At 34.0% G+C, this 25,026-nt stretch overlaps 1 protein-coding gene across 6 annotated transcripts in view; it reads left to right on the top strand.

Annotated features, from left to right (window-relative positions):
* The window catches only part of SMC2 (structural maintenance of chromosomes 2), a 59,850-nt gene that overhangs the window by 19,182 nt on the left and 15,642 nt on the right, over positions 1–25,026 (top strand). For all 6 annotated transcript variants that reach the window (XM_031944156.1, XM_031944150.1, XM_031944169.1 and 3 more), the window contains 8 exons: positions 1,517–1,750; positions 5,384–5,543; positions 7,572–7,689; positions 9,422–9,560; positions 10,945–11,064; positions 13,520–13,724; positions 16,336–16,471; positions 22,451–22,575. In XM_031944156.1, coding sequence (XP_031800016.1) covers positions 1,517–1,750; positions 5,384–5,543; positions 7,572–7,689; positions 9,422–9,560; positions 10,945–11,064; positions 13,520–13,724; positions 16,336–16,471; positions 22,451–22,575 — 1,237 coding nt within the window. The remainder of the gene's footprint in view (positions 1–1,516; positions 1,751–5,383; positions 5,544–7,571; positions 7,690–9,421; positions 9,561–10,944; positions 11,065–13,519; positions 13,725–16,335; positions 16,472–22,450; positions 22,576–25,026) is intronic.

Genomic DNA, 25,026 nt, shown 5'->3' with positions numbered 1-25,026 from the left:
GTCATAGATTTGGCATTCAATTCAATAATAATTTATTAAAGTTTGCTATATATGAACTACTTTTTAATTACTTGAGGTATAAAAAAATTAAAAATAGTCCCTGCCTATAAGGAACTGATGTTCTATGATGTCTATATTTCTTTTTTTCAACCAATAATTCAGAGATTTTTCTTGATATAGTCAGGGCTTTTGAAGTCCTTGGGTATAAGTACCTGTCTGGTTTGGCTTTTTAAAAAAAGATCTCAGACAAATAGCAGCACCACTTTATTTCTTTCATATTAATTAGACTAGGGGCAGCTAGTTGAAGTAGTGGATAAAGCATCACTCATGAAGTCAGAACAGAGTTTAAATGTGGCCTCAGACACTTGACACTTCCTGGCTCTATGACTCTGGGCAAGTCACTTAGCTCTGGTTGTCTCAGCAAAAAACAAAACAAAACAAACAAAAACATATTAATTAGGCTAAAATTTCTGATTTTTATTATAGGTGAGAAATTCTTCAAGTGCTGACTTTGCATATCAATAAGTATATCAAAGTTTTTAATTAATGTGACAATGCTGGTACTTAGTCATCATTCTCTTTGTGGGATGCCTCATTTTTATTTAATATTATATTTGCAATAGTAAGCTTAAACATAGCAATTACTGAAGTAACCACAATTTGGAATGCAGGACTTTATGATTAAAACCATGATGTTGAAATTCACTCCTATAGCATCATGACATTTTGAATTTGTTATGGAATCTGTAATCTGTGATATTTATATAAAATTTTAGGGTGTGTGGTTGTGTTATGGAGCAACCTGCTAGTGGCTCCTGGGGATCTAAGTCTGACCAGCAGAATAGATCCCTTCATGTGAGAGGATGATAACAATACAAGGAGGCTGTTGCATTCTTTGACCTCTCTTCTCTTCCCTCTTGCCTCCGATTTATTTTCCAATTCACAAACAACATCTGCTTCTGTAAAAGCTGATTTGCAATTATTTCAAGTGTGTTATGATTCACAGCTTTGAAGAAATGATCTGCCCCTTGATAGTACAGTCCCTTTTAATTGTTTACAAGCTTTCTGGGTTTCACATTTAGGCATGGTCCTTAACATGTTGTATGTTTAAAGAGAGTTGATTTTGAATAAGCAGTTCTGGTTTTAAAATTGTCTGTCATTAACTGTTTCATTGATCTTAGGCAAATTTCTTAATCCCTTTGTATCTTAGCTTCCTCATATGTAAAATGAGAGTTGATGTAAAAAATCAACAGGTTGTCTTTCAACTCTGCATTTAGAGATCTGAAGAGACATTAAGTTGATCAGCCACTGATGATTTTGTTTATTTTTGTTTCTGCACTTTCCAATAAGATGGAAAAGTTATCATCCACATTAATGGGGAGAGAATATATGCTGAAGTATTTATGTATAAAGGAGAAGAAATAAATCCCTCTCCTTAAAACTATTGGGCTAGATGCTGAAACTTTGCTTCACAAATGAAAGAAATTAATTTCCTTGTTAATTTTTTTCTACAAAGGATTCTAAAACTTTGGCAGCAAAGGAAAAAGAGGTAAAGAAGATAATAGATGGACTGACTTCTTTTCAAGAAGCAAGTACTCAAGATGCAGTTGCCCTGGCAGCTGCACAGCAGCATTTCAATGCGGTTTCTGCAGGCCTATCGAGTAATGAGGATGGAGAAGAAGCAACTCTTGCTGGACAGATGATGAATTGTAAGAATGACATAAGCAAAGCTCAGACTGAAGCCAAGCAGGTATAATCAGAAACTAAACAATTCATAATTATAACTTTAAAATGTGATAAATTGTTAAAGGTGGTCTCTGAAGTTCTTTTCCAGCTGCCATATTTTGTGTCAAGACTTTGACAACTTTGTGAGATGGAATAAATATTAGATGAGAGTTTGGAAAACTGGTTCTGGTTCTCTTTCTGTCATTTACTAGATATGTGGACTTGTACAAGTCCCTTAACTCTTGATATTAACATCATTCATCTAGTTTCTATACTCTTAGTTATTTTTCATTCATTCTATTTTAAACCATTTTCCTCCACTCCCACTCCTGTGGTCACTTGTTCACTGCATCCTTAAATACAAAATGAGAAAAGGAAAAGAAAGAATTTGCTGTGTACAAAGCATATGATAGAAGATTCAATATAAAACATAAATTTCCATTTCAAGGGGCAGCTAGATGGTGCGATGGAGAGAGCATTGGCCCTGAAGATAGGTGAACCTTTAGCTTCAGACACTTGACACATAATTGCTGTGTGACCCTGGGCAAATCATTTAACTCCTATTACCAACTCCTATTACCTGCTCCTACCCCTCCAAATTTCCATTTCACTAAAACTTATAAATGCTACATATTGTTTTCAAAGCTGGTTGGCTTTTCTTTGTTTCCTTTTTGGTTTTTCTTTTTTCTGCTCTGTACTTTTTTTACTTTATTGTTTTTCTCTCCCCTTTTCCCCTACCCCCAAAAAAGGCTGTAACTGAACATGGAGAAAAGCATATTTCTCTGTTTTTCAGTTTATATTAAATCTATTTTAACTAACTTTGTTTGAAATCATGATTACTATCTCTGCTTTTTTACATAATAAATACTACTCCTGCACTTCATTTTATTTTTGTGTTTTTCATTTTTATAATGTTCCTGTTTTAACATGTTGATTTTTTTTTTGCTGAGGCAGTTGGGGTTAAGTGACTTGCCCAGGGTCACACAGCTAGGACGTGTTAAGTGTCGGAAACTGGATTTGAATTCAGGTCCTCCTGACTTCAGGGCTAGTACTCTATGCACTGTACCAACTGGCTGCCCCCTTAACATATTGTTAAATAAAAATCTTCTATCCATGTTTGTTTTGTGTGTAAATTCATTCCATTCACATTTTAAGCTACAATTACTTGTACATTTTCCTTCTTCCTATTTTTCCTAACTATCTTCTTTTCTCCTATTTCTCCTCATTGCTGCTTTACTTCTATCCTTTACTTTACTCTCCTATTCCTTCACTACCCAGTCCTCTAAAAGTCCTTCCCTTATCCTCCTCTCCACCCTGTCCCTTTAGAACTCTTATACCTCTCTAGATGTCATATGTATTATTCTCTCTTTAACCCATTTCTGAATTTGAGTAAGGTTCTAGCACTATACGCTCTCTTCCTTACTAACTTCTATATTAATTTTTCTTTTTATGCCTCATCTGTATGAGATTACTCCTTTTTATCTCTTCTTACACTTTTTGTTTTTTAGAATTTCCACTATCATATTCAGCTCAGCCCAAAGCTTTTCTTTCAAACTATCCAAATAATGATGGTATTCATAAGAGAACTGCTAATATTTTCACAAATACGAAGTAATTTGACCTTATTGAGTCCTTTATAATTAGTCTTTAATCTTTTCTTTATCTTTTTCCTGGATGTTATATGTCAAATTTTCTCTTATTTGGGTTTTGGTTACAAAAATCTGGAAGTCTTTGAGTTTGTTAAATGCTCATTTTTTTTCCATTTAGGATTATACTTAACTTTGTTGGGTAAATTAACCCTCGCTCTTTTGCTTTAGAGAATACTAATCAAAGACCCACAGTTGTACAGTGTAGTGTAGTGCCACTATGTCTTGTGTACATAGGGAACTATATAGCTTCATGATATTTAAATTGTCTTTTTCTTGTTATTTCCAATATTTTCTCCTTAATCTGGCTATGATATTCCTGTAAGTTCTACTCCTGGGATCTCTTTCAGATTGGTGGACTTATTTTTCTGTTTCTGCTTTGCCTTTTTATTTTAGAACTCCTGGGCAATTTTCCTTGATAATTTCTTGTATCAAGAGTCTTTTTATTTTCCATTGTATTTTTTGGGTAGTCCAACTATTTGTTCTCCAGTTCATTTATTTTGCTGATGAGATGTTTCATTTTCTCTTCTAGTTTTTCCTTTTGATTTTATTTTATGATTTCTTGATATCTTAGAACATAATTAGTTTTCCCTTGCCCAATTCTAGTTCTCAAAAATTATTTGCCTTAATTTCCCTTAGATTTTTAAAGTCTTTTTTTGAGTTCTTCCAATAAATCTTTTTGTGGTGGGGACCATTTCAAGTTAATTGTCGGAAAAGATGTGGCTTTTTTAGCTTTGTTACCTTTCTCAGAATATGAACCCAGATCTTCTTTATCCCTGTGGTAACTATAGAGGTTGAATTTTTCCTCCTTTGTTTACTTATTTTATTTATTTATTTTTTAAAAATTGTTTTTAGCAGTTATTAATGTAATCAAGTTGTGGTCCCGAGATACGGGGAATGATGCCCCAAGTATAAGATCCTTTTTACTGTTACTTGCTGAGGTCTGTCTTGGGACCCAGCCTTGGGCTCTCCCTTCTACTCCTAAGCAGGGCCCCCAGTCACTCTTGTCTTGCTAATGATTTTGCTCCCTCTGGTGGCTGTACACTACAACTGAAACTGAATCCAGAGATTCTGCTTTCTCACAAGTACCCACAGCCAACAGCCCCTCCCCTCGACACTGCATTCACCTGGTGCAAGCTGTCTCTCTGCAGTTATATCTTGGGACATGTCTGGTCAGCACAGCTGTGCTTGGCATTCCTTGACAATAGAAGGTCTTTCAAGTGGAAAGTCCTTCACTCTTCTATTTAGCATATAGACTGTCTGCAAAATGAAAGTTTCTGAGACTAAGGCTGTCCCTTAACCAGATTATACCATAGCTTTGTTTGTTGTTTCTACAGAGTTGGTGTGGGGGTGTTTCCTCTTCACTCTAGGGAACCTCCACATGGGATATTCTCAGATTGTCTTGGGACAACTTCTTTATCAATATGTTTATTTCTGCTGCTCTGCAGTCATGCTCTATTTTATTGTGGAAGAAACTTGGAGAGCCAAATATTTTCTGACCTACTCCTCTCTTTCCAAAATCTTCTCTCCTATTACATCTTATTTTTTTTCTTTTTAAGTATGTCTTTTGGATTCTACCCTTACCATATTTTTGAGGCAGCTTATTGGAATGAAAGATGATGCATATAAAGTACTTTGAAAACTAAAACAAATTTTTGTTAATATTGTTATTTGGACCACTGAACTAAGTATATCTTGGAGCTCCCTTTTCCGAACTTGGTTAGCCAGTAATCAGCCTTGTATTTAAGCTCTGTTGCTAGTTAAATCTTTAAAATATTTGGCATGTGTATTTCGTGAAATTGCTGGAAATTGATTTATAAAGGGAAAAATACTTGGGAATATCTCTGCTGCTGGAAAAAAAATGCTTATCTATGATAAGTAGATGATCAGATGATAAGAGTTGGAAGTTGTTATGGAGTTACTAGAAGCTATTTTTAGTAAATCTGTTTTTCTAAATCTGCTGCTCTTTTATCTTTAGTACTACTATGGTTTTGTCCCATTTTTCAATCTAGGCTCAGATGAAGTTGAAACATGCCCAGCAAGAATTAAAAACCAAACAAGCTGAAGTTAAAAAGATGGATAGTGGTTACAAGAAAGACCAAGAGGCCTTCGAAGCTGTGAAGAAGCTTAAAGAGAAACTGGAAACAGAAATGAAAATGCTAAACTATGAAGGTTTGCATTGTTTCTTATGTCAGAATATTTGGCCAGTTGCTAAGAAGGGAACACTTATGGGGAAATGAGATTCTGAAAAAAAAAATCAAACTTATATTTACAAATCTGTCATGTAGTTTTGATATTTAATATTAAATAACCTTTTTATGGGGATTTTTAACATATCAAAAGAGTTTAAAATTATTTGTTTCAAAAATGTTTTTTGAATGTCTTTTTTTTTCTTTATATCAGTGTTTTCTGGGTAGGAAAAAACCATTTCCTGACTACAGATTGAACCCTTTTTGTAATTAAAAAAAAAAAAAAGCACCTTTCAATTCATCAAAAACATTCCATACAGATACCATATCTATCAAATACATACAACATTCTGCCTGAGTAGTTTCTTGGCTCTGCTGTGAGGAATGGAGTATGTTTCATTATTTCTTCTCCTCGGCTACTCTAGTTTTTTTTTATTTTTTATTTTTTTGTTTTGTTTTGTTTTTTTATAGTAACTTTTTATTGACAGAATCCATGCCAGGGTAATTTTTTTTACAACATTATCCCCTGCACTCACTTCTGTTCCGATTTTTCCCTCCCACCCTCCACCCCTTCCCCTAGATGGCAAGCAGTCCTATATATGTTGAATATGTCCTAGTATATCCTAGATACAATGTATGTGTGCAGATCCAAACAGTTTTCTTGTTGCACAGGGAGAATTGGATTCAGAAGGTAGAAATAGCCCGGGAAGAAAAACAAAAATGCAAACAGTTTACATTCATTTCTCAGTGTTTTTTTTTTCCTTTGGGTGTAGCTGCTTCTGTCCATCATTGATCAATTGAAATTGAATTAGGTCTCTTTGTCAAAGAAATCCACTTCCATCAGATTACATCTTCATACAGTATCGTTGTTGACGTATATAATGATCTCTTTGGTTCTGCTCTATTTCACTTAGCATCAGTTCATGTAATTCTCTCCAAGCTTCTCTGTATTCATCTTGCTGGTCGTTTCTTACAGAACAATAATATTCCATAACATTCATATACCACAATTTACCCAACCATTCTCCAATTGATGGGCATCCGCTCAGTTTCAGCTTCTAGCTACTACAAACAGGGCTGCCACAAACATTTTGGCACATACTGGTCCTTTCCTTCTTTAGTATCTCCTTGGGGTATAAGCCCAGTAGAAACACTGCTGGATCAAAGGGTATGACAGTTTGATAACTTTTTGGGCATAATTCCAGATTGCTCTCCAGAATGGTTGGATTCGTTCACAGCTCCACCAACAATGTATCAGTGTCCCAGTTTTCCCACATCCCCTCCAACACTCATCATTATTTTTTGCTGTCATCTTAGCGCTACTCTAGTTTTTAAACTTATTTATTTAAATTTTATGCATTTAGGCATTTAAATATAGGTATTTATTTAGGAAGCCCAGCTTCCTAAATGATATTTTTATTTTTGTTAATGAAAACATGAATTTGATTTTGCTTATTCTACATCCTGCAGTGTTCAATTTTTCTGAATCTCTCTCTCTTCATAATTTCTCTTTGTATTATAATATTCCATTACCTTTGTATGACGTGATTTTTTAGCCATTTCTCAATCCAACTATTCTTCCAAAAGAATATAATAACAAATTTAAATAACCCCCTTTATAATTTGAGGGAAACCTAGCCTTGAAAGAATCCCTTTTCTACTTCACTCCCCTTCCGAAGTGCTTGAATCAGGGTTGTACTGAGCATTATTGAGTTGTTAATTCTTATTGGTTATATTTTTACTGGTAGGAGTAAAATTTTGCTTAGTTTAAAATTCAGGGCTATGTCCATGAAATACAGATATTTCTTTTTACAAAACCAATATTTAATATTTGGCAGAGATGGTTTAAATATTATATATGTTTTTTCATTTGATACTTCTCACCAAGATTTATGCTTAGCTTTTATTTAGTATTTAATAGTTTGCTTAAAGAATTTTGGAGGAAATTGCTTTTTTGGGGGGCTTTAATTTTTTTTAATTAAGTTTGATTGAATTATATTTTGCTATTTAGAAAACAAGGAGGAATGTCTATTGGAAAAGCGTCGGTTGTTGTCTCAAGATGTTAGCAGGCTGAAAAAAACATGTGAAACCCTATTTGCCAAGTTTCCCAGTCTTCGATTTGAATACAAGTAAGAAGTCATGAACTTAATTAGCACGTATCTTAAAATAAATAAAGTACAGATAATTAAGGCTAAATACAAAACATTACAACAAGCATTCATTAAGCACTTATAATAGGGATCTTTGTTAGCATCAAAATAATTTAAATTTAAAAAAAATTTTAAATTTCAGTTCCAAATTTCTCCCTCTACCTCCTTTCTCACCCATTGAGCAAACAAGAAATGTAAATGTCCATTAAATATATAAAATCATGCAAAACATTTCCACATTAGCCATAGTGCAGGAAAAAAGAAACTAAAAAGAGAAAGAGTTCATCAGTTTTCTTTTTGGAAGTGGATATCATTTTTCATTATGAATCCTTTGGAATGGTTACTGTTCTTTGTTTTGCTAAGAGCTGTTAAATTTTTCTCAGTAGATTATCATGACAGTATTGTTATTAGTGTGTACATTGTTCTCCTGGATTTTGCTCACCTCACTTTCCAAGTTTTTTCAGAAATCATTCCCTTTATCATTATAGTACAATAGTGTTGCTTCATTTCACAGTCATTTATCATAATTTGTTCAGCAATTCCCCAGTTGATGGCCATTCTACTTCTTTGTTACCACAGAAAGAGCTTCTAGAAATATTTTTATTTAGAAGTACTAGTGGTATCGCTGGGTCAAAGGGTATGCCCAATTTTATAGCCCAGAGAAATTATTACTTTGCTATTATATTCATAGCAACTTCTTAAATTAGGATTAAGTTTTTATTTCCTTATTCAGAGATTACCCCTTGTCATTTAAGTCAGCCAGTCTCTGAAGGACATGATTGATAGTGGTGATTGTCCTGTTCCTTGGGGTACTTGATTATGGGCAGAAAGCTGTCCAACAAGTAGATCATATTTCTGTTTGGTGTGCAAATAGAATCCAATCTAGGTGAATTCTTGCCTTTAGAAAATAAGCCTATGTCCCTGCACCTCTCTATTAGGATGACCTAGCTCATGAAGGAGAAAACCAACTAAAGTGGTCTGGGTGAAGATTCCTCTGTCCAGATTGATGGAAGTCTCATGATCAAGTCATGTTCTCTCAGTAGGATGAACTGAAGACTTTTAGCCCACTTCCTTATTTAAATATCCATCGATCAGGATTGATTTCTTCTGTCAGGGGTATTCCCTTTCAAAAAAATATTTACGGCTTTCAGTGTTTCCATTAGGTGTCTTTGATTACTGAGAGAAAACAGTGACTGTCAATTTATTGATTATTAGCTATTGTGATTAAAACAGTATATGCATCAAAATTTAGTAACTTTTTAGGCATAGTAAGGAATTTATATTCCAATAAGGAAGAATAAAAAGGACCAGATGTATATGGTGTGGTGATAGCCAGAAATGAACATGTGTATCTTTGAGCAAGATAAGGCAAAAGTTCACTTATTAATAAGAACTGAAGATTTAAAGGATAGATGAGAATTTAGGCTTTGCGATGAAGCCAGTAACCTCACTGTATATTACATTTTGTCATGTAGGTTATTTGCACTGAAAAGTATTTTGATATATTAAAGTTAACTATAATTAGCTTGACTGATTATGAAATTATGTATTGTTTTGCATATGTTGTGAATCTTCTGCTTTTGTTTTAAACTGGGCATATGTGTTAGGAAAACTTGATTAGGATGTGGGTAATATATTGTTTAATCAAATGTACTACATCACAGGGAGTAGTATTTCTCTAGGATTAATTTTTGTTATCTTTTGTGTAAAGGGATCCAGAGAAGAATTGGAATCGAAATCATGTAAAAGGCCTTGTGGCTTCTCTGTTTAATGTAAAAAATGCTTCTACAACAAAAGCTCTAGAAATCGTGGCTGGTGGACGACTCTACAGTGTTGTAGTTGATACAGAGGTAAATTAATAGCATTTTTTAGTCATATTTTTTTTTCATACTTATGTTTTTTTTTATATAAAAATGTAAAGTTGAAAAAAAGTGTTTTTAACTTCATCTCTTTTCTGTTAGGGAAAAAAGAGGCTTTTTGGGTTTTTGAAACACTTTTTAAGTGTTCAATATTCACAGAATCGTATAATTTCTAGATTTGGAAGGGGACTTTGGTGACCATCCATGCTGTGCTTGAAGGCCATCCATATTATAACATACTTAATGAAAGGTTTTGCATTCTCTGTTGATTACGTGTGGAAGACTAATCCTTCCTGAGGCAGCTCATTCCCTTTTTAGAAGTTTACCTTTTATCAAACTTTATTTTTTCTTTTTGTAACTTCAATACATTGCTCTTAGATCTGCCTTCTGGGAACAGATATAGCAAGTCTGCTCCTTCTTTCGTTATAACTGTTATTAGTGACTTTATTGCTCTCTTTTGCTATGTCTGTTCCCAAGTCTAATCTTTAGGCTAAACATCCTCAATTTGTATACCATGAAATAGCAAATGATTTAATTTTGTGGAATCCTAGTGATTAGGATAAATAACTAAATCTTCAAATAGTGTACTCATTAAGCAAGATTTAGACTAGAAGACATAGTAAATCCTAACACTTCTATTTTATATCTTTTAACATCTTTTTATTTTGTTTGAGAAAAATTATTTGAAAAGGTAGAATCACTAATTACATGTTTACATGGTTGCTGTAACAAACAAAATATTAAAGGTGAAAAAATGTTTTCTAATAGGAAGTTTCTTAACTTTCATATGTACAAAAATTATAAATTAAAAAAGATAATTTATTTTGTAGCAGGTCATTTATTTTTGTTAGGTAGTATAAATGAAACCATTAGAACTGTTTTTTTAATGACCCATATACCTGAATTTGGTGTTGATGCCCTGTTTCAGAAAACAAGTTACTTTTTGTATTGGACAGAGTTTTTCCATTAGTTAGAAACATTCTATAAAGTTATCTTCATTCTTCTCTATTGCAAGGTTAAAATAAAAAAATTATACAGACATCATGACTTAAAAAAAAAACCAACTGATTTTAAATTTAATTTAATTTAATTTAAAAGTTTTATATTAGTGCTTCATGATAGTATTAAAGGTATCCATTCCTTAATTTTTGGTTTCTGCTTTATGTTCCCATAAAATATTTTGGTAAAAATATAGAAAAGCAATGTACATCAACATGCATGATCAATATTATATGGAGGAAAGTCAGACAACTTCTTAGAAACATCATAAAGCTCATAGTTCTATAATATTGTTAAAGATAGAATTCAATTTCTCCTTTTGAATTTTTTATGGACCTTGAATTTTTTTCCCCATAATATGCAATATTTATTTTAGATTACAGGTAAAAAAATACTAGAAAAAGGTGAACTAAAGCGTCGGCATACTATAATTCCATTGAACAAAATTTCATCCAGGTGTATTGGGAAGGAAACTCTGAATATTGCTAAAAATCTGGTAAGTCCTCATCTATGTTTTATATGCATTTTCATTTTATAACCTCTTTTCAAAGAAGCAGATAGCAAATTGATTAGAGTGTGGAACTTAATTTCAAGAAGATTTTATTTAAATTCTGCCTTTTTAATTAAAAACAGTGTATTTTAAGTATTTTATAAACCTTGAAGTGCTATATAAGTGGTGTCAACTGGTATCATTGTATTATTTAGAGAATAACTAATTGTACAGATTTGTGTTATCTTGGGACTTCAATTATGAAAACATATAAATCCACAATCTCTTAAATTAGGACATTTACTTAAGTTTCCAGGAAACGGAGGCATCTAGCTTGCTTTTAATTAACATCTAAAGTTAAAAATATTTTTGTAATTAGTTATGTGAATTTTTAGCTATATTAATGAAATTAGCATTCCCCTTAGCTCTGTATGGCTTTTAGATGGCATAAAATTCTGTCAAAAGTTTTATAGTGTACTTAATGACTAATTTTTTGTTTGATTGATAGTCTTTTGTTTGTTTGCCTAGATCATCCTGGATATGCTGTCCTGTATTTTTAAAGACTTGATGCATGTTCAGAAATTTTATATTTATTTTTTAACTTAATTTTTTTTCCTTTTTAAAAAAAATTAATAACTTTTTATTTTCAAAATACATACAAAGATAGTTTTCAACATTTACCCTTGCAAAACCTTGTTTTCCCTATTTTTGCCTTCCCTTTCCTTCCCCTCTCTCCTAGACAACAGGTAAATATGTGAAATTCTTCTAAACAAATTTTCAAATTTATCATGCTGCTCAAGAAAAATCATTATCAAAAAGGGGGGAAAAAGATAAAGAAAAGCAAACAACAATAAAAAAAGTGAAAATATTATGTTGGATCACCGCATTCAGTCCCTGTAGTCCTCTTTCTGGATGCAGATGACTCTCTCCTTCACAAGACTACTGGAATTGGCCTGAGTGGGGCCCTCATTGTTGAAGAGAGCCAAGTCCATCACATAATCTTGTTCTTCCTGTGTACACTATTCTCTTGGTTCTACTCACTTCACTTAGCATCAGTTCGTGTAAGTCTCTCCAGACCTTTCTGAAATCATCCTGCTGATCATTTCTTATAGAACAATAATGTTCCATTACATTCTAACATATAGCTATTTTCTAAGTGATGGACATCCATTCAATTTCCAGTTGCTTGTCACAACAAAAAGGGCTGTTACAAAAATATTTGCACAAGTAGGTCCTTTTCCCTTTTTTGTGATTTCTTTGGGATACAGACCTAGTAGAGAAACTTAAAATTTTTTAAATTATTTTTTCAATTAGAAATCATTTTTCTCTATCTTGTTCCTCAACTTCCCCCATTTAAGTAAATCCCCCCCAAAAGTTATAGCCAATCAAAACAAATTCCTATATTGATTATGTCCAGAAAAGTATATCTCATTCTTTATCTGTTGGGAGATGGGTAGCCTGCATCATCTTTAATCTGGAGTCATAGTTGGTCCATATGTTGATAAGAGAAATTTTAGATTTATAAGTTCTTGGGAATTTGTTCATAATTATCAAAAGAGCTGCTTATTCCTGCATCCCCTCACCAGATTTGCTTGGTGGAATCCATACAACCCAATATAGTGTGGTTGCCCTGTCTCCTCCTGCTGCTTAGGGTAATTTGTTCTACCCCTAGGTCACCATAGGGTAGTTCAGATGACTCAAATTTCAACAGAGGAGGTGTGAAAAAGAGAAACAAAAAGATTGTGTAGAAGAAACATTTGGCTTATAAGGAAGGTGTTAATAGACTTACCCATGTAAGCCACTTTCTCCTAATTCAGGTTCTAGGAAGCTGGTGAGTGAGTGCTGTGGATTTGCAACTGCTTTTGTTTTTATTCCTTGTGTTCTGACATACTGTATTTTATGTAAAAGTGTTTTAACCAAAGATACATTTTATGTATGAACTTAAAGCAAAGGAATGCTTTTTTAAAAATGTAAACTTTTAATATTAATTTTTCTGAAGCTAAATTTGAAGTCTGGTCAGTAGAAGTTAACATAATGGCAGTTGTTTAGTTTAGAAATTGAGCTTGGTGACACAAAAGCAAATTTCAGCTTATTGTTTTTGCTATGGATTTTTTTTTTTTTTTTTTGTATTTTAAACATTAGGCACGTTTGTGATTTTGGGAATCTTTTACTGTTTCTATCATAGTAAAAACTAATTGATGGGAACATGTAGCTTAAATGACAATAGTTTTGATATGAAGCTCAATGTAAACTTCATAAATAGCATAAAATGCTCAGAGTAATTCTAAGTGAGATATGCATATATATGTATATGTGAGTGTGTATGTGCTTCTTTCCCCTAAATGTTAGTGCCCTCCCTGTAAGATTATCTTGAGTCTTTCCTGTCTGTATCTTGTTTGTTTATTGTTATTTACCCTCTTAGACCATGACTCTGGCCTGATAAGTCTTCTTCACTTGGCAGGTTGGTGCTGATAATGTGCATCTGGCCCTTTCCCTGATTGAGTATGAACCTGAGCTTCAGAAAGCAATGGAATTTGTCTTTGGAACAACATTGGTTTGTGATACTCTAGACAATGCTAAGAAAGTTGCCTTTGATAAAAGGATAATGACTAAAACAGTCACTCTGGACGGTGATGTGTTTGATCCTAGTGGAACATTGAGTGGTGGTAAGCTGTTCTTGGATGCTTTTATTTGAGTACATGCCCATATTTTCCTTGGTAATATAAACAAATCTTTGTGTTAAAATAGGAATGCTTTGTTAATATAGCATATTTGGAGTTTTGAAATAATTGAAAACTTCATAACTTTTCATTGTATTGTTTTAATCTTGGTAACAGTGCTATGAGTTAGGCAGGATAACTGTTTGTCCCCATTTTTGCATATAAGGAATTTCTGGCACAGAAGTACTAAAAGAGTTCTCAGTGTTAATGATGACACTGGAACCTAGGTTTCTTAATTCTCAGTCCATTATTTAATCCACTAGACCTTACTACTCTGTGAATCTTAGAAATTATAAAAATATGTTTGTTATTAAGAGTCTCTTGTTTCATTAGTGTGGAAATTCTCTTATTCACATTTGTAATTTTTCTATAATTTGGTAGCCAAGAATTTTGCTCTTACATGGTTCCCAAAATCATCTAGATTTTCCTTACTCCATGGTCAACACTCTGAACCCATAAAGCAAAAGCATATAATTGGCATTTCAAATAGCAGGAAGAGCTCTGAGTACTGCGTAGCTCCTGAAGGCAGATATATAATATAGGCTCATTTTAAAAATGCATTTTGCATAAGGTTATAGGACCCATAACCAGGATTTCACTGAAAAATAGTGAATCCTGTCTAGACCAAACCTTCTAGACCTGTGGGTCATGATCCCATTGAGATCATATAACTGAATGTGGGGGTCATGAAAAATTTGGCAATAGTAAAAGGTATCAGATATTCCACCAACATTTAATTATTTATATAAAAATAAGCAAGCTTAACCATCTCATTGGCATGTAAATTTGCTTTTGTTTTTAATAAATGGTAAAATTATATGTATGGCAAAGAATTATTTTAAAATAAATTTCTTTATGATTTATTATCAGTAAATGTTGGATTTGTATACCAATTTTATATACCTATATACCTGGGGTTGTATAAAAATCTCTTGGGTGAAAAGGGATCAAGAGTAGAAAAACTTTAAGAAGTCCTGATGTAAAAAACTCACCTCAAGAGAGTTCCTTTTTATAGATTGTCCCAATTTGAATTTTTAGAGATGCTACAGTTGATGTCTTTAAGGTCAGGTGAGATAGAATACTTTAGTACATAATGGAGTTAAAATGTTGGATATTAATTCGTTAAAAGGGATTTTTATTGTGAAATCGAAGCTAATGCGATATATAGAAAATACAAGTTCTCCTATTGCCTATAATATTTATGAATGATTTAACCTTTCTGGTCCTCAATTTCATTACTTTTAAAATGGGTGGGGGGTGGGGAGACTAGATTAATGATCTTCAAACTTTTTGGATTATTTGCTGCTGTCAGAAAAAGATTTTTGAGCACCAAGATATGTATATTATTCAGGTTGGCATGTCCTCTTATACAAATAATTATGCATGTATAAAACTTTCATAAGAAATAGCAATTTAAAAAGGATAAGGTGAAGTATTTTTAAAACATTAAAGGCAAAAAAAAATCTATTTTTGCTAAAATATAGGACAATATGATTGAATATGCTTTATAATATCTGAAAATTTTGGTTTAGCACTATATCACAATACACTAATGTGAAGGTTTCCTTTTAAATTTAGTTTGTTTTGGTACTTGATTATAGTGTTTGTCATAACTGAAAAAGCACTTTACCCAAGATTACACAGATCTAAATAGGATAAGTGCAAGCATTTTCCAAATCATGATACTCATTTTTTAATCTCATAATACAAAAGTGTTAATTGAAGTTAGGTTGTTTCCCTGTTAGGAATTGTGGCGTTTATTTTTATGTTTTTAATAAGTAGCTTCAAAACTCACTGAAATACTTCATTTGCAAAACTTAAAAATGAGTTAGAAAATATTTTTTTCTAAGCTTAAGTATATAGACATTAGAGTTTTTGGAGATGACAACGCATTATATTTACCTGTAGCAGAGAGTAATTATCTGGAAGAGGGTGGTCTACAGTGTCAAGATGCTGCACAGAAATCAAGAAAAATGAAGACTGAGAAAAACCTTTTAGATTTGGCAGTTGGTAACTTGAATGAGAGCAGTTTCAGTTGAGTGATGGTCAGTGGTGGTCCAATCCCTAGGAGATTGGAAAGAATAGAAATATAAAAGTTTACAGGACTAAATTTGCTGGAAAAGATAATGTAATGAATTTTCTGCAGGTTGTAACCCATATACATCCCCTTAACCTAAGATACTTTGTTTCCCTTAAAATAAAAAGAGGGTGGGGCAAGTGTGATTGTGTAAATGTTAGTATTTTCCCAATAGCACCTTCATTACTTCTGTGGATTTGCACAGTAATGGGGGAAGCCCTATGAAGTTGTGTTGGAGAAAAATCCCGTGACTAACTAACTATTGTGGGGAGGAAGAAGTTTGGCCTATCTTCATTGGTGACTTTCTTGGCGTCTTCTTGGGGTTATATTATTGGAATTTAGGAATGTAACTCCCTATTGTGAAAATCATTATAGGGGGATGACCTGAAGTTTCCTAGCTTTAAATTTTTACCTGTGATTTTATATGTGTCTTTGTAGATACCCAATACCAAGCTTGCCTTTTTTCTCTGTCCATAACAGGTGCACGGCCCCAGACTGCATCTGTTTTAACTCAGGCTCAAGAACTCAGAAATATTCAAGAAGAGCTGAAAGTCAAAGAGAATGAACTCCAAGCTATAGAAAAGGAATTAGCAGGTCTAAAAACCACTGCAGAAAAGTAAGGCTTCTTTTAGTTTAAATAACATTGTTTTTCCCTTCAGGGATTTGAATGATACACCAAATAATGTTTACCTTTTCCCCTTCCTAAAGGGCTCAGTCAACTGGGAAAATTCATGTTCTTTTTGATTTTGAATGTTCAATAATTATCAAAAGATATATCTATTACAAGAGAATATGGTCTAGCTCACAAAGAACACTTGTAAGGGGACCATATGAAAGAGGCTGAATTTGGAGTTAGGGCTGGATTTCTATTCTTGACTCTTTTGCTTCCGGCCTGGATGATGTTAGAAAGCCACCCAACCTCCATGAGCCTCATTTGGCTCCTTTGAAAAATAAGGTCAGTGGACTAGCTGAAAGCTTCTTAAACTACACATTGTGACCCCATATGGGATCTCATAACTTAATATGGAGATCGCAAATTTATTATCAGTAAAAGTATATATATTTTACATATCCATCTGGGATTGAGTAAATATTTCTCAGGTGAAAAGTGGAAGATGGAAGCAGTTTAAGAAACCCTAGATTAACTGACAATAGTTCCTTCCAACTCTATATGATACTTAGGCTAGATGTCAAAAGGAAGATGGCTAGATGACTATGCAGGTTAACCTTGGTGAGCTTCCATTTGGCAGATTTTGCAGTTAAGAAATAATTGCTAATTTGGATGAGATTTATTTCAGTTGAGTGAATGATGAATGGTCAAGGAAAAGGAGGAGGTTGAGTACCCAGGAAACAGGAAGGAGAGTAGTACCCTGGGGGGAAAAATTAGGAAAGTTCATAAGAAGAGTAATTTGCTGGGAAAGTTAGAATATATATGATCATATGAGATCTTTGCAGGTTGTAACCTGTCTGCTTCTCCTAAACTGTGGGATGAATGTCAAGAATGAAAAGAGGGATGGAGTGAGGTAGTTAGATTTGTAGGGCCAATATCTGTCCTACTACCTTTATGGGACTCTTTTGAGAATTAAATGAAAATATGAGTTGAAAGCACTTTGCAGTGAGGATTCTGGGAAAATGATAGAGTAGTTTGATAAATTTTAAGCTTTTCCAATTTCCCCCACAAATAGAGCAAAGTTGCACTTCTGGGCGAACATAGATTGGTGAAAAACCAAGAAGACTTGGGGATGTACTAGGGTTCTCCACAAGATCTGAAGAAAGACCCTGGGCTGGGTTTAACCCGTTGGAAGTATAAACAACTCCAAGCTAATTCTTCAAAAACATCTAGTGGGAACCCTAGGGCTGGCTAGGTTGTGACTTTCATCTCTTGTTTAGTAGGGATTTGAGTGGGGAAAGACAGAGTGAATCTTGGCTGATTGGGAATATGGGGCCCAGCTGTGCTGCTGAGACATGGCCCTGAGCGAAAAGAATTCAGTAGCCCCTGAGTGCAGAAGCAGCAGGGCAGGGACACTGCTGGCTTTGGGCGCTTGCAGAAGGGTGGGGCTTTTGACTTGGGCTTCCTGGTAAGAGTGTGTAATGTTGGAGACACTGAGGCAAGATAGAGACCAGAGAGTTTTTAGTATTTTATTTGCATTTCTGAAAGGGAGAGATTGTGCTGGGGGCATGTTGCCCCCAGGGTTGATGTCTAAAGCATCCAGCAGAATATGAGTTCTCAGTGACATATTTATAGCTCTTAGCTCAGCTAGCTAAACAAAGGGGGTGGGGAGGTGGGGGTGGAGTCCAAACTCTGGTGAGTGGGAATCTCCAGGCAGGGACCATCAGTCCGGTTCTGACAGGTTGGGGGGTAGGACCCAGAATTTATTTATTAAATTCTAACAGACTGGAAGTTAAGGAGGTGTCCAACTTCGAGCCAGGAAGTCTGGACTCTTCTCTTATCTTGAGTTACACATTGACAATTTATAACCTTAGAGTAAGTAGTCTTGAATTATATCAGTTTTAATGAACTGGAGGGGGGGAGGTTGCAACTAAGGGGATTGAGGTAGAACAATTAGGGAAACTGAGGCAGGACAATTAGGGAACTGTGGCACAACAAATGAAAACCTGAAGGGAAGCTTGAGGCAACCATCCCCTTTACTCCATGATTAGAAGTACTTACACCAAAACCTCTAATTGGAAAAAAAGAAAAAATGAACTGGCAAAAAAGAAAGAGCCCTATCATTGAAACATATGGGAACAGGGAAGACCAGGATTCATCTTCAAAGGAGGGTACTTTAGTTTAGAAAAAAAAAAAAGAGCTTCTACCCCAAAGAGTAAAGTGAAATAGTTCCCTGCCCAAAGAGAATTTGTAGAAAAACTCAAAAAAAGTATTCAAAAATCAAATGAAAGCAATTGAGGAAAAACTAAAGAAAAATATTAAAACTATCCAAGAAAAACAAGATTATGGGGAGAAAAAAGTTAACTAATTAGAAAAGGAGATATAGAGTCTCAAAGATGAAAATAACTTTATTTTTATTTTTTCTTATTAAAGCTTTTTATTTTCAAAACTTATGCATTAACCCTTGCAAACTCTTGTATTCCATTTTTTTCTCCTCTTTTCCCCCCATCCTCTCCCCTAGATGGCAAGTAAGCCAATATATGTTACACATGTTAAAAAAAAATAGTTAAATCCAGTATATGCACACATATTTATACAATTATTGTACTGTAGTAGAAAAGTCAGATCAAAAAGGAAAAAAAACAAGATGCAAGCAAACAACAAAAGAAAATGCTATGTTGTGATCCATTCTCAGTTCCCACAGTCCTCTCTCTGGGTAGATGGCTTTCTTTGTCACAAAGTCATTGGAACTGGCCTGAATCATCTCATTGCTGAAAAGAGCCATCTCCGTCAGAATTGATCTTCATATAATCGTGTTGCCATGTACAACGATCCTGCTCATTTCACTTAGTATTAGTTCATATAAGTCTCTCCAGGCTTATATCTAATCATCCTGCTGATCGTTTCTTATAGAACAATAATAATGATAATAACTCTTTGAAAATTAGAATTGGGCAGGGGGATTCCAGTGAAGCTATGAGAGACCAAGAAATAACAAAACAGATTATAAAGAATGAGAAAATGGAACAGAATGTGAAACAACTCATAAGAAAAACAACAGAGCTGGAGAACAGATCAAGAAGAGAAAATATAAAGAATAATTGGATTGCCAGAAAGTTGTGACCAAGAAGAGAACCTTGACACAATAATAAAGGAAAAAATCCTAGAAAATTGTCCTGGAATGCTAGAACATAAGGGGAAAATAGAAATAGAAAAAAAATCCACTGATCACCATCTCAAAGATATCCTTTGGGGAAAACATAGGAATAGTATTGCCAAATTTTGAAACCCCCAGACAAAGAATATTTTGCAAGAAACAAGGAAAAAACAATTCAAATGTACTGGAGCCACAATTAGAATTGTACAAGATTTAGCAGCAGCTACAATAAAAGACTGTAGATCTTGGAATCATATCTACAGACAAGCAAATGTATTATGCCAGTGGACAAAAATATAAGCAAAATTATCTGTAATTTTCAATGAGAAAAAATGGACATTTAAAAAACTTGCAGATTTTCAGGACTTTGTATCAATCAAACCCAAACTTTTTTTTTTTTTAATTTAATAGCCTTTTATTTACAGGTTATATGTATGGGTAACGTTACAGCATTAACAATTGCCAAACCTCTTGTTCCAATTTTTCACCTCTTACCCCCCACCCCCTCCCCCAGATGGCAGGATGACCAGTAGATGTTAAATATATTAAAATATAAATTAGATACACAATAAGTATACATGACCAAACCATTATTTTGCTGTACAAAAAGAATCAGACTCTGAAATATTGTACAATTAGCTTGTGAAGGAAATCAAAAATGCAGGTGGGCATAAATATAGGGATTGGGAATTCAATGTAATGCAAACCCAAACTTAATAGAAAATTTAACATATAAGAGCCAACATCAAAGATCAGTTTTAAGGAACTCAATGTGGACAAACTTTAAACATGGGCAAATTATTTATATTTTTTCTGTATAGGAAATGTATATTTTATGTTTTAAGATTTACATCAACAATAAGGCAAGCTCAAAAGAAAGACTGGCAGAGTAAAGGTAAAAATAGTAATTATGTCATACAAATGAGATGCAGAGGAAGAATAGACACAGAGGCATTAGAGGAGAGAGGATTCAATAGGCAATATTAAATATATACTTTGAAGGGTATAGCACCTCCAAAATCTATAAAGAAATAAAAAGGGAGGGATAGGGGGATGGGGAAGCAAAGGGTGAGAGGAGAAGACGATAAGGGAGGGATCCCTGGATGGGAGGAGTTAAGTAATGGTAAGCCAAGTGATGGAAAAGAATCTAATGAAAGAGTCAGCAGGAATAGGAAAGGGATGTGTATGAGTGATGTGTGTTTTTATGAGTCTGTCTTTATGTGTATATCTATGTATGTATACATGAATGTATCTTTTCTTAACTGTAGCTTGCTTTGGGGGTGGTGGGCAGGATGAAAGACGTGTGTGTGTGTGTGTGTGTGTGTGTGTGTATAAACATATCCTTTCTTAACTGTAGCCTGCTTGGGAGTAGGTAGGGGCATAAAAGGGAAAAAAAATGAATAAAGTAAATAAGGGGTGCAGCAGACAACAAAAGAACAATTTTCAAGGTAGTAAAGACAGATACTTATGAATATAATTTCTTCTACTAACACATATAATCTCTTAAATTGGTATATGTTGTTATATATTTTGAATCCTTCTTGATGTTCTGGGCATGTGATAATATTCTATTTTGTTTTGTATTGCTTTTGTTTTTTTCTTTTTTCTTATTTTGTTTATTCAAATAAAATAAATGTTTGGGGGAAAAAAAAGAAAGCACTTTGCAGACTACACATGGAATGGTAGTGGAAACAATTTTGATCATCATTCTTACATTAATTTTTCTTTCCATAAATGCTTATATTGTTGATTATAGAAATGATGGAAAGCTTATGATTAAAGCACCCAAGATGCTCTATTAACTGTTACTTAAAAATCATAAAGGCAATATTAATTATTTTCAACAAATTTACCTGTCTCAATACAGGGATGATAACTTTGTTGCTTTCAGCTTTTTCTATGTAGATTGCTATTATGTTACCAGAGGGGGGAAAAAGGCTTTAGAAACTCATACTTTAGGTATTGATAAGTGTAATTGCATGTTTTATGCTTAGAAGTTTTTATTTATTGATATAGATTCTCCTTCCTAATGAGAATAGTGAGGCAGTATTTTCTGTGATAAATATGCCATGACATATATTTGAATTTGTCTGGAAAGTTAGTTTTATTCTAGGCATGGTCATTGGCAAGCACCTGTAGTCCCTGATGCTTGGGAGGTTGGGATTGGTGAATCTTTTGATTTCTGGACTTTTGAGTTTCTACTGAAGCTAAAGCTGATTGGGGATATGATAAGTCTTTTTTTGTAGGGAAGGCAAGATCTGTCTTCATTTTGTTTTGCTATTCTAAATTAATCAATTTTAAAGATTTTCATTTTTAGGAAGATGTTTTTTAATCAGGATATTTCCCCAATTTTGCAATAAGGCTGATAATAATAGCCAACATTTATGTCCTATATGCTGGGCACTGTGTTGAGTGTTTTATGATGATTAACTCATTTGCTCCTCACCACAATCCTGTCAGGTAGTTGTTATTACTATCTCCAATTTTATTGATGAAGTAAGGGAGATGTTAAAGTGACTTGTCTGGGGTCACACAATAAGTATCTGAGGTCATATTTGAACTCGGGTCTCCCAGACTTCAGGCCTAGCACTCTATTGTGCCATAGTAGAGCCTATAAGACTGAGCTTTTGAAGAATATGCTGCTAAATTCAGTTCAGAATTACGGGTATCTCAGAAATGTCAGTTTGTATTTCATGTATTTCACATAGCCAATAGATCTTTGTCCACACATATTCAGGCTCATTTTAGATATGAACATTTGATTTGGATGCACTTGTGAAACCCCAAAATGATCACAGATCACTTACTACAAATGGAAATCTTTTAAGGTATCGTCAACTAAAACAGCAATGGGAAATCAAGTCTGAGGAAACAGAATTGTTACACACTAAGCTTCAGCACAGTTCATACCACAAACAACAGGAAGAACTGGATGCCCTTAGGAAAACAATTGGTAAGATGAGAACATCTTATGTATATTATTTTGTTTCTTTTGATATTCTTTCCTTTTCGTTGTTAAATCTTTCCAGTCAAGGTGGACTCTTTGTCACCCCTATTTGGTATTTTCTTGTCAAAGATACTGGAATGATCTGTCATTTCTTTCTCTTGCTGATTTGATAGATGAGCCAGATAGAGTTAAGTGAGTTGTCAAAAGCAGTAAATGTCTTGAGTCCGTATTTGAACTCAGGTCTTCTCCTGACTAGCCCAGGTATTCTATTTAGTGTGTCACCTCGCTTTTCCTTGAGTTTATATAAAATAAATGTTTTTTTTCCAAGATTTAAAAGATGAAATTTTTATCTATAGTGTCAGCAATGTTAATGATAATTTAAAATACTTATTCAGTTAATTTTTGGTATCCAAAATTTGGTCTCATGATTATATCTCCTGGGTCTGAACAAACTGAATTAACTTTTAGATTGAATTTAGGTGTACTTGTTAGGGCATTCACATGTACTTGTTAGGGTATTCATTTGTTTAAAATAAAATCTTTTTTTGGCTGCAAGTATTCCAAGTAAATTCTGTTCCCCTTTCCCCACCTCTTTTTATTTTGAACTGAGGTAGAGTTAAGTCTTGGCAACAATTGGCTTTCAGATTGTGGGGACTGCAGGCCTATTTGATATTTTTATCACTCCTTTCTTTGAGTTCTTTAAGCTCCTTAAGGGCAGGAATCATTTTCATTTTGTGTTTGTATCTGCATAGCTCATAGCACATTATATTGGCCACAGCCGGTGCTTGATTAATCCTTGTTGAATGGAATAACCTCACTCAGAGTTGAAGCTGGTGCCTTGGTAGTTCTGTTTCATTTTATCTCTAGTGAATAAATAGATGTAGATTCTTATTTTAAAAGCAGGAAGAAACTTTGTTGCTCTCTGCTTTACCTGCTTTAAAAGACAGCCTCTGCAGCCTCTCTGGCGGTGTTTAGGGGAAAACAAGAATATGTAGGAGAAAATATTTTTATTTTCTTTTTTTTTTTTAATCACCTTTACCCTGATCCTTCTTTACAAAGTTCGACTCTGCATTTTCTGGTGCCAGCATACATAAGTTTGACATGCCCCACTAAGCTAAAAGAGTTTCTAGTACAGTCCAGGGCTGGGCATAGCTCCTGTCTGAGGATGAGCTTTGTGAAATTCACAAATTTCAAAAATTCATCAATTTTCTGAAATTCAGATCTGTTTTCTACTGGGAATTTTTATTTATTTATTTATTTTTTGGCCATAGCAACTCATAGAGCAAGTTGTGGACGCATTAGAATCCACATTGGTGCAAGTAGTTGTCACACTGATAAAGTCACTGGTCATTAATGTCAAACAGTCATTAAGCATTTATTGTGTTAGGCACTGTGCTAAGTGATGAGGATGCAAAGAAAGGCAAAAACATGGTTCTTGCTCTCAATGAGCTCATGTGCTAATGTGAGAGAAGACACTATCATTGAGAAAGACTGTGAAATGCCTCCTGCAGATGGAATGTTAGCTGAATTTAGAAGGAAAACAGAGAAAGAAGGAAGAACATTTAGACATGAAGGAATAATTAGTGAAAAGTCATGAAACTAGGGAGGATTATTTACAAGGACCAGCAAGTACACTAGTAAAGCTAGAACATAGTGTATATAGAAGAGAAAAACATAAGAAGACTGCAAAGGTAGGAAGGGGTCACGATTTGAAGAGCTTTTAATAATAACTAGCACTTATATAACACTTTAAACTTTGAAAAACTTGTTTTACAAATATTACCTCATTTGATCCTCACTACAACCATGGGAAGTAGGTATTAGTATCTTCATTTTACATATGAGGAAACTGAGTCAGATTGTGGTTAAGTGACTTACTCAGGGTCAAACAACTAATGAGTGTCTGAGGTGGGATTTGGATTCAGGTAGTCCTCATTCCTAGACCAAAGCTACTGATCCTGGTAGAAGCTAAATAAATACAGTATTTTATGCTTGATCCTTGAGGCAATAGGAAGCCACTGGAGTTATAGGGTCATTTATTACAGGCCTATGTTTTAGGAAAATCATTGGCAGCTGAGTGGAGGATTCATTGGATATATATTTAGAGAGAGACAGACAGAGATAGAGACAGAATTTGACGCAGGGGGATGATTTAGAAGGTAGAATTATATTCCAAGTACCTGGAATAATTCAGAGCCTGGTGGAGTATTGAGGAAGAGCAAGTATTTTTACAGTATAAATTTATGTTTTCAAATAGGCTTCTTGGGACTTTTACATTGAGTAGAATACAGTTTCTAAAATATCTTATGCAAGATCTAGCCTGATTGAACCTAATGATATGTTTTGCCACTTGAAGTATTTACTGAGCATTTTTCTCAAAGAGAGCAGGCTTCTTTTCAGTTTAAAGTTGATGAGACAGTTGTAGAACTTGTTTTAACTGGCAAGAAAATGTTTGAA

Source organism: Sarcophilus harrisii, chromosome 1 (assembly GCF_902635505.1).
Source record: "Sarcophilus harrisii chromosome 1, mSarHar1.11, whole genome shotgun sequence".
NCBI lineage: Eukaryota > Metazoa > Chordata > Mammalia > Dasyuromorphia > Dasyuridae > Sarcophilus > Sarcophilus harrisii.
Note: the sequence above shows the minus strand (reverse complement) of the source record. Positions and strands in the feature narration are given on the sequence as shown.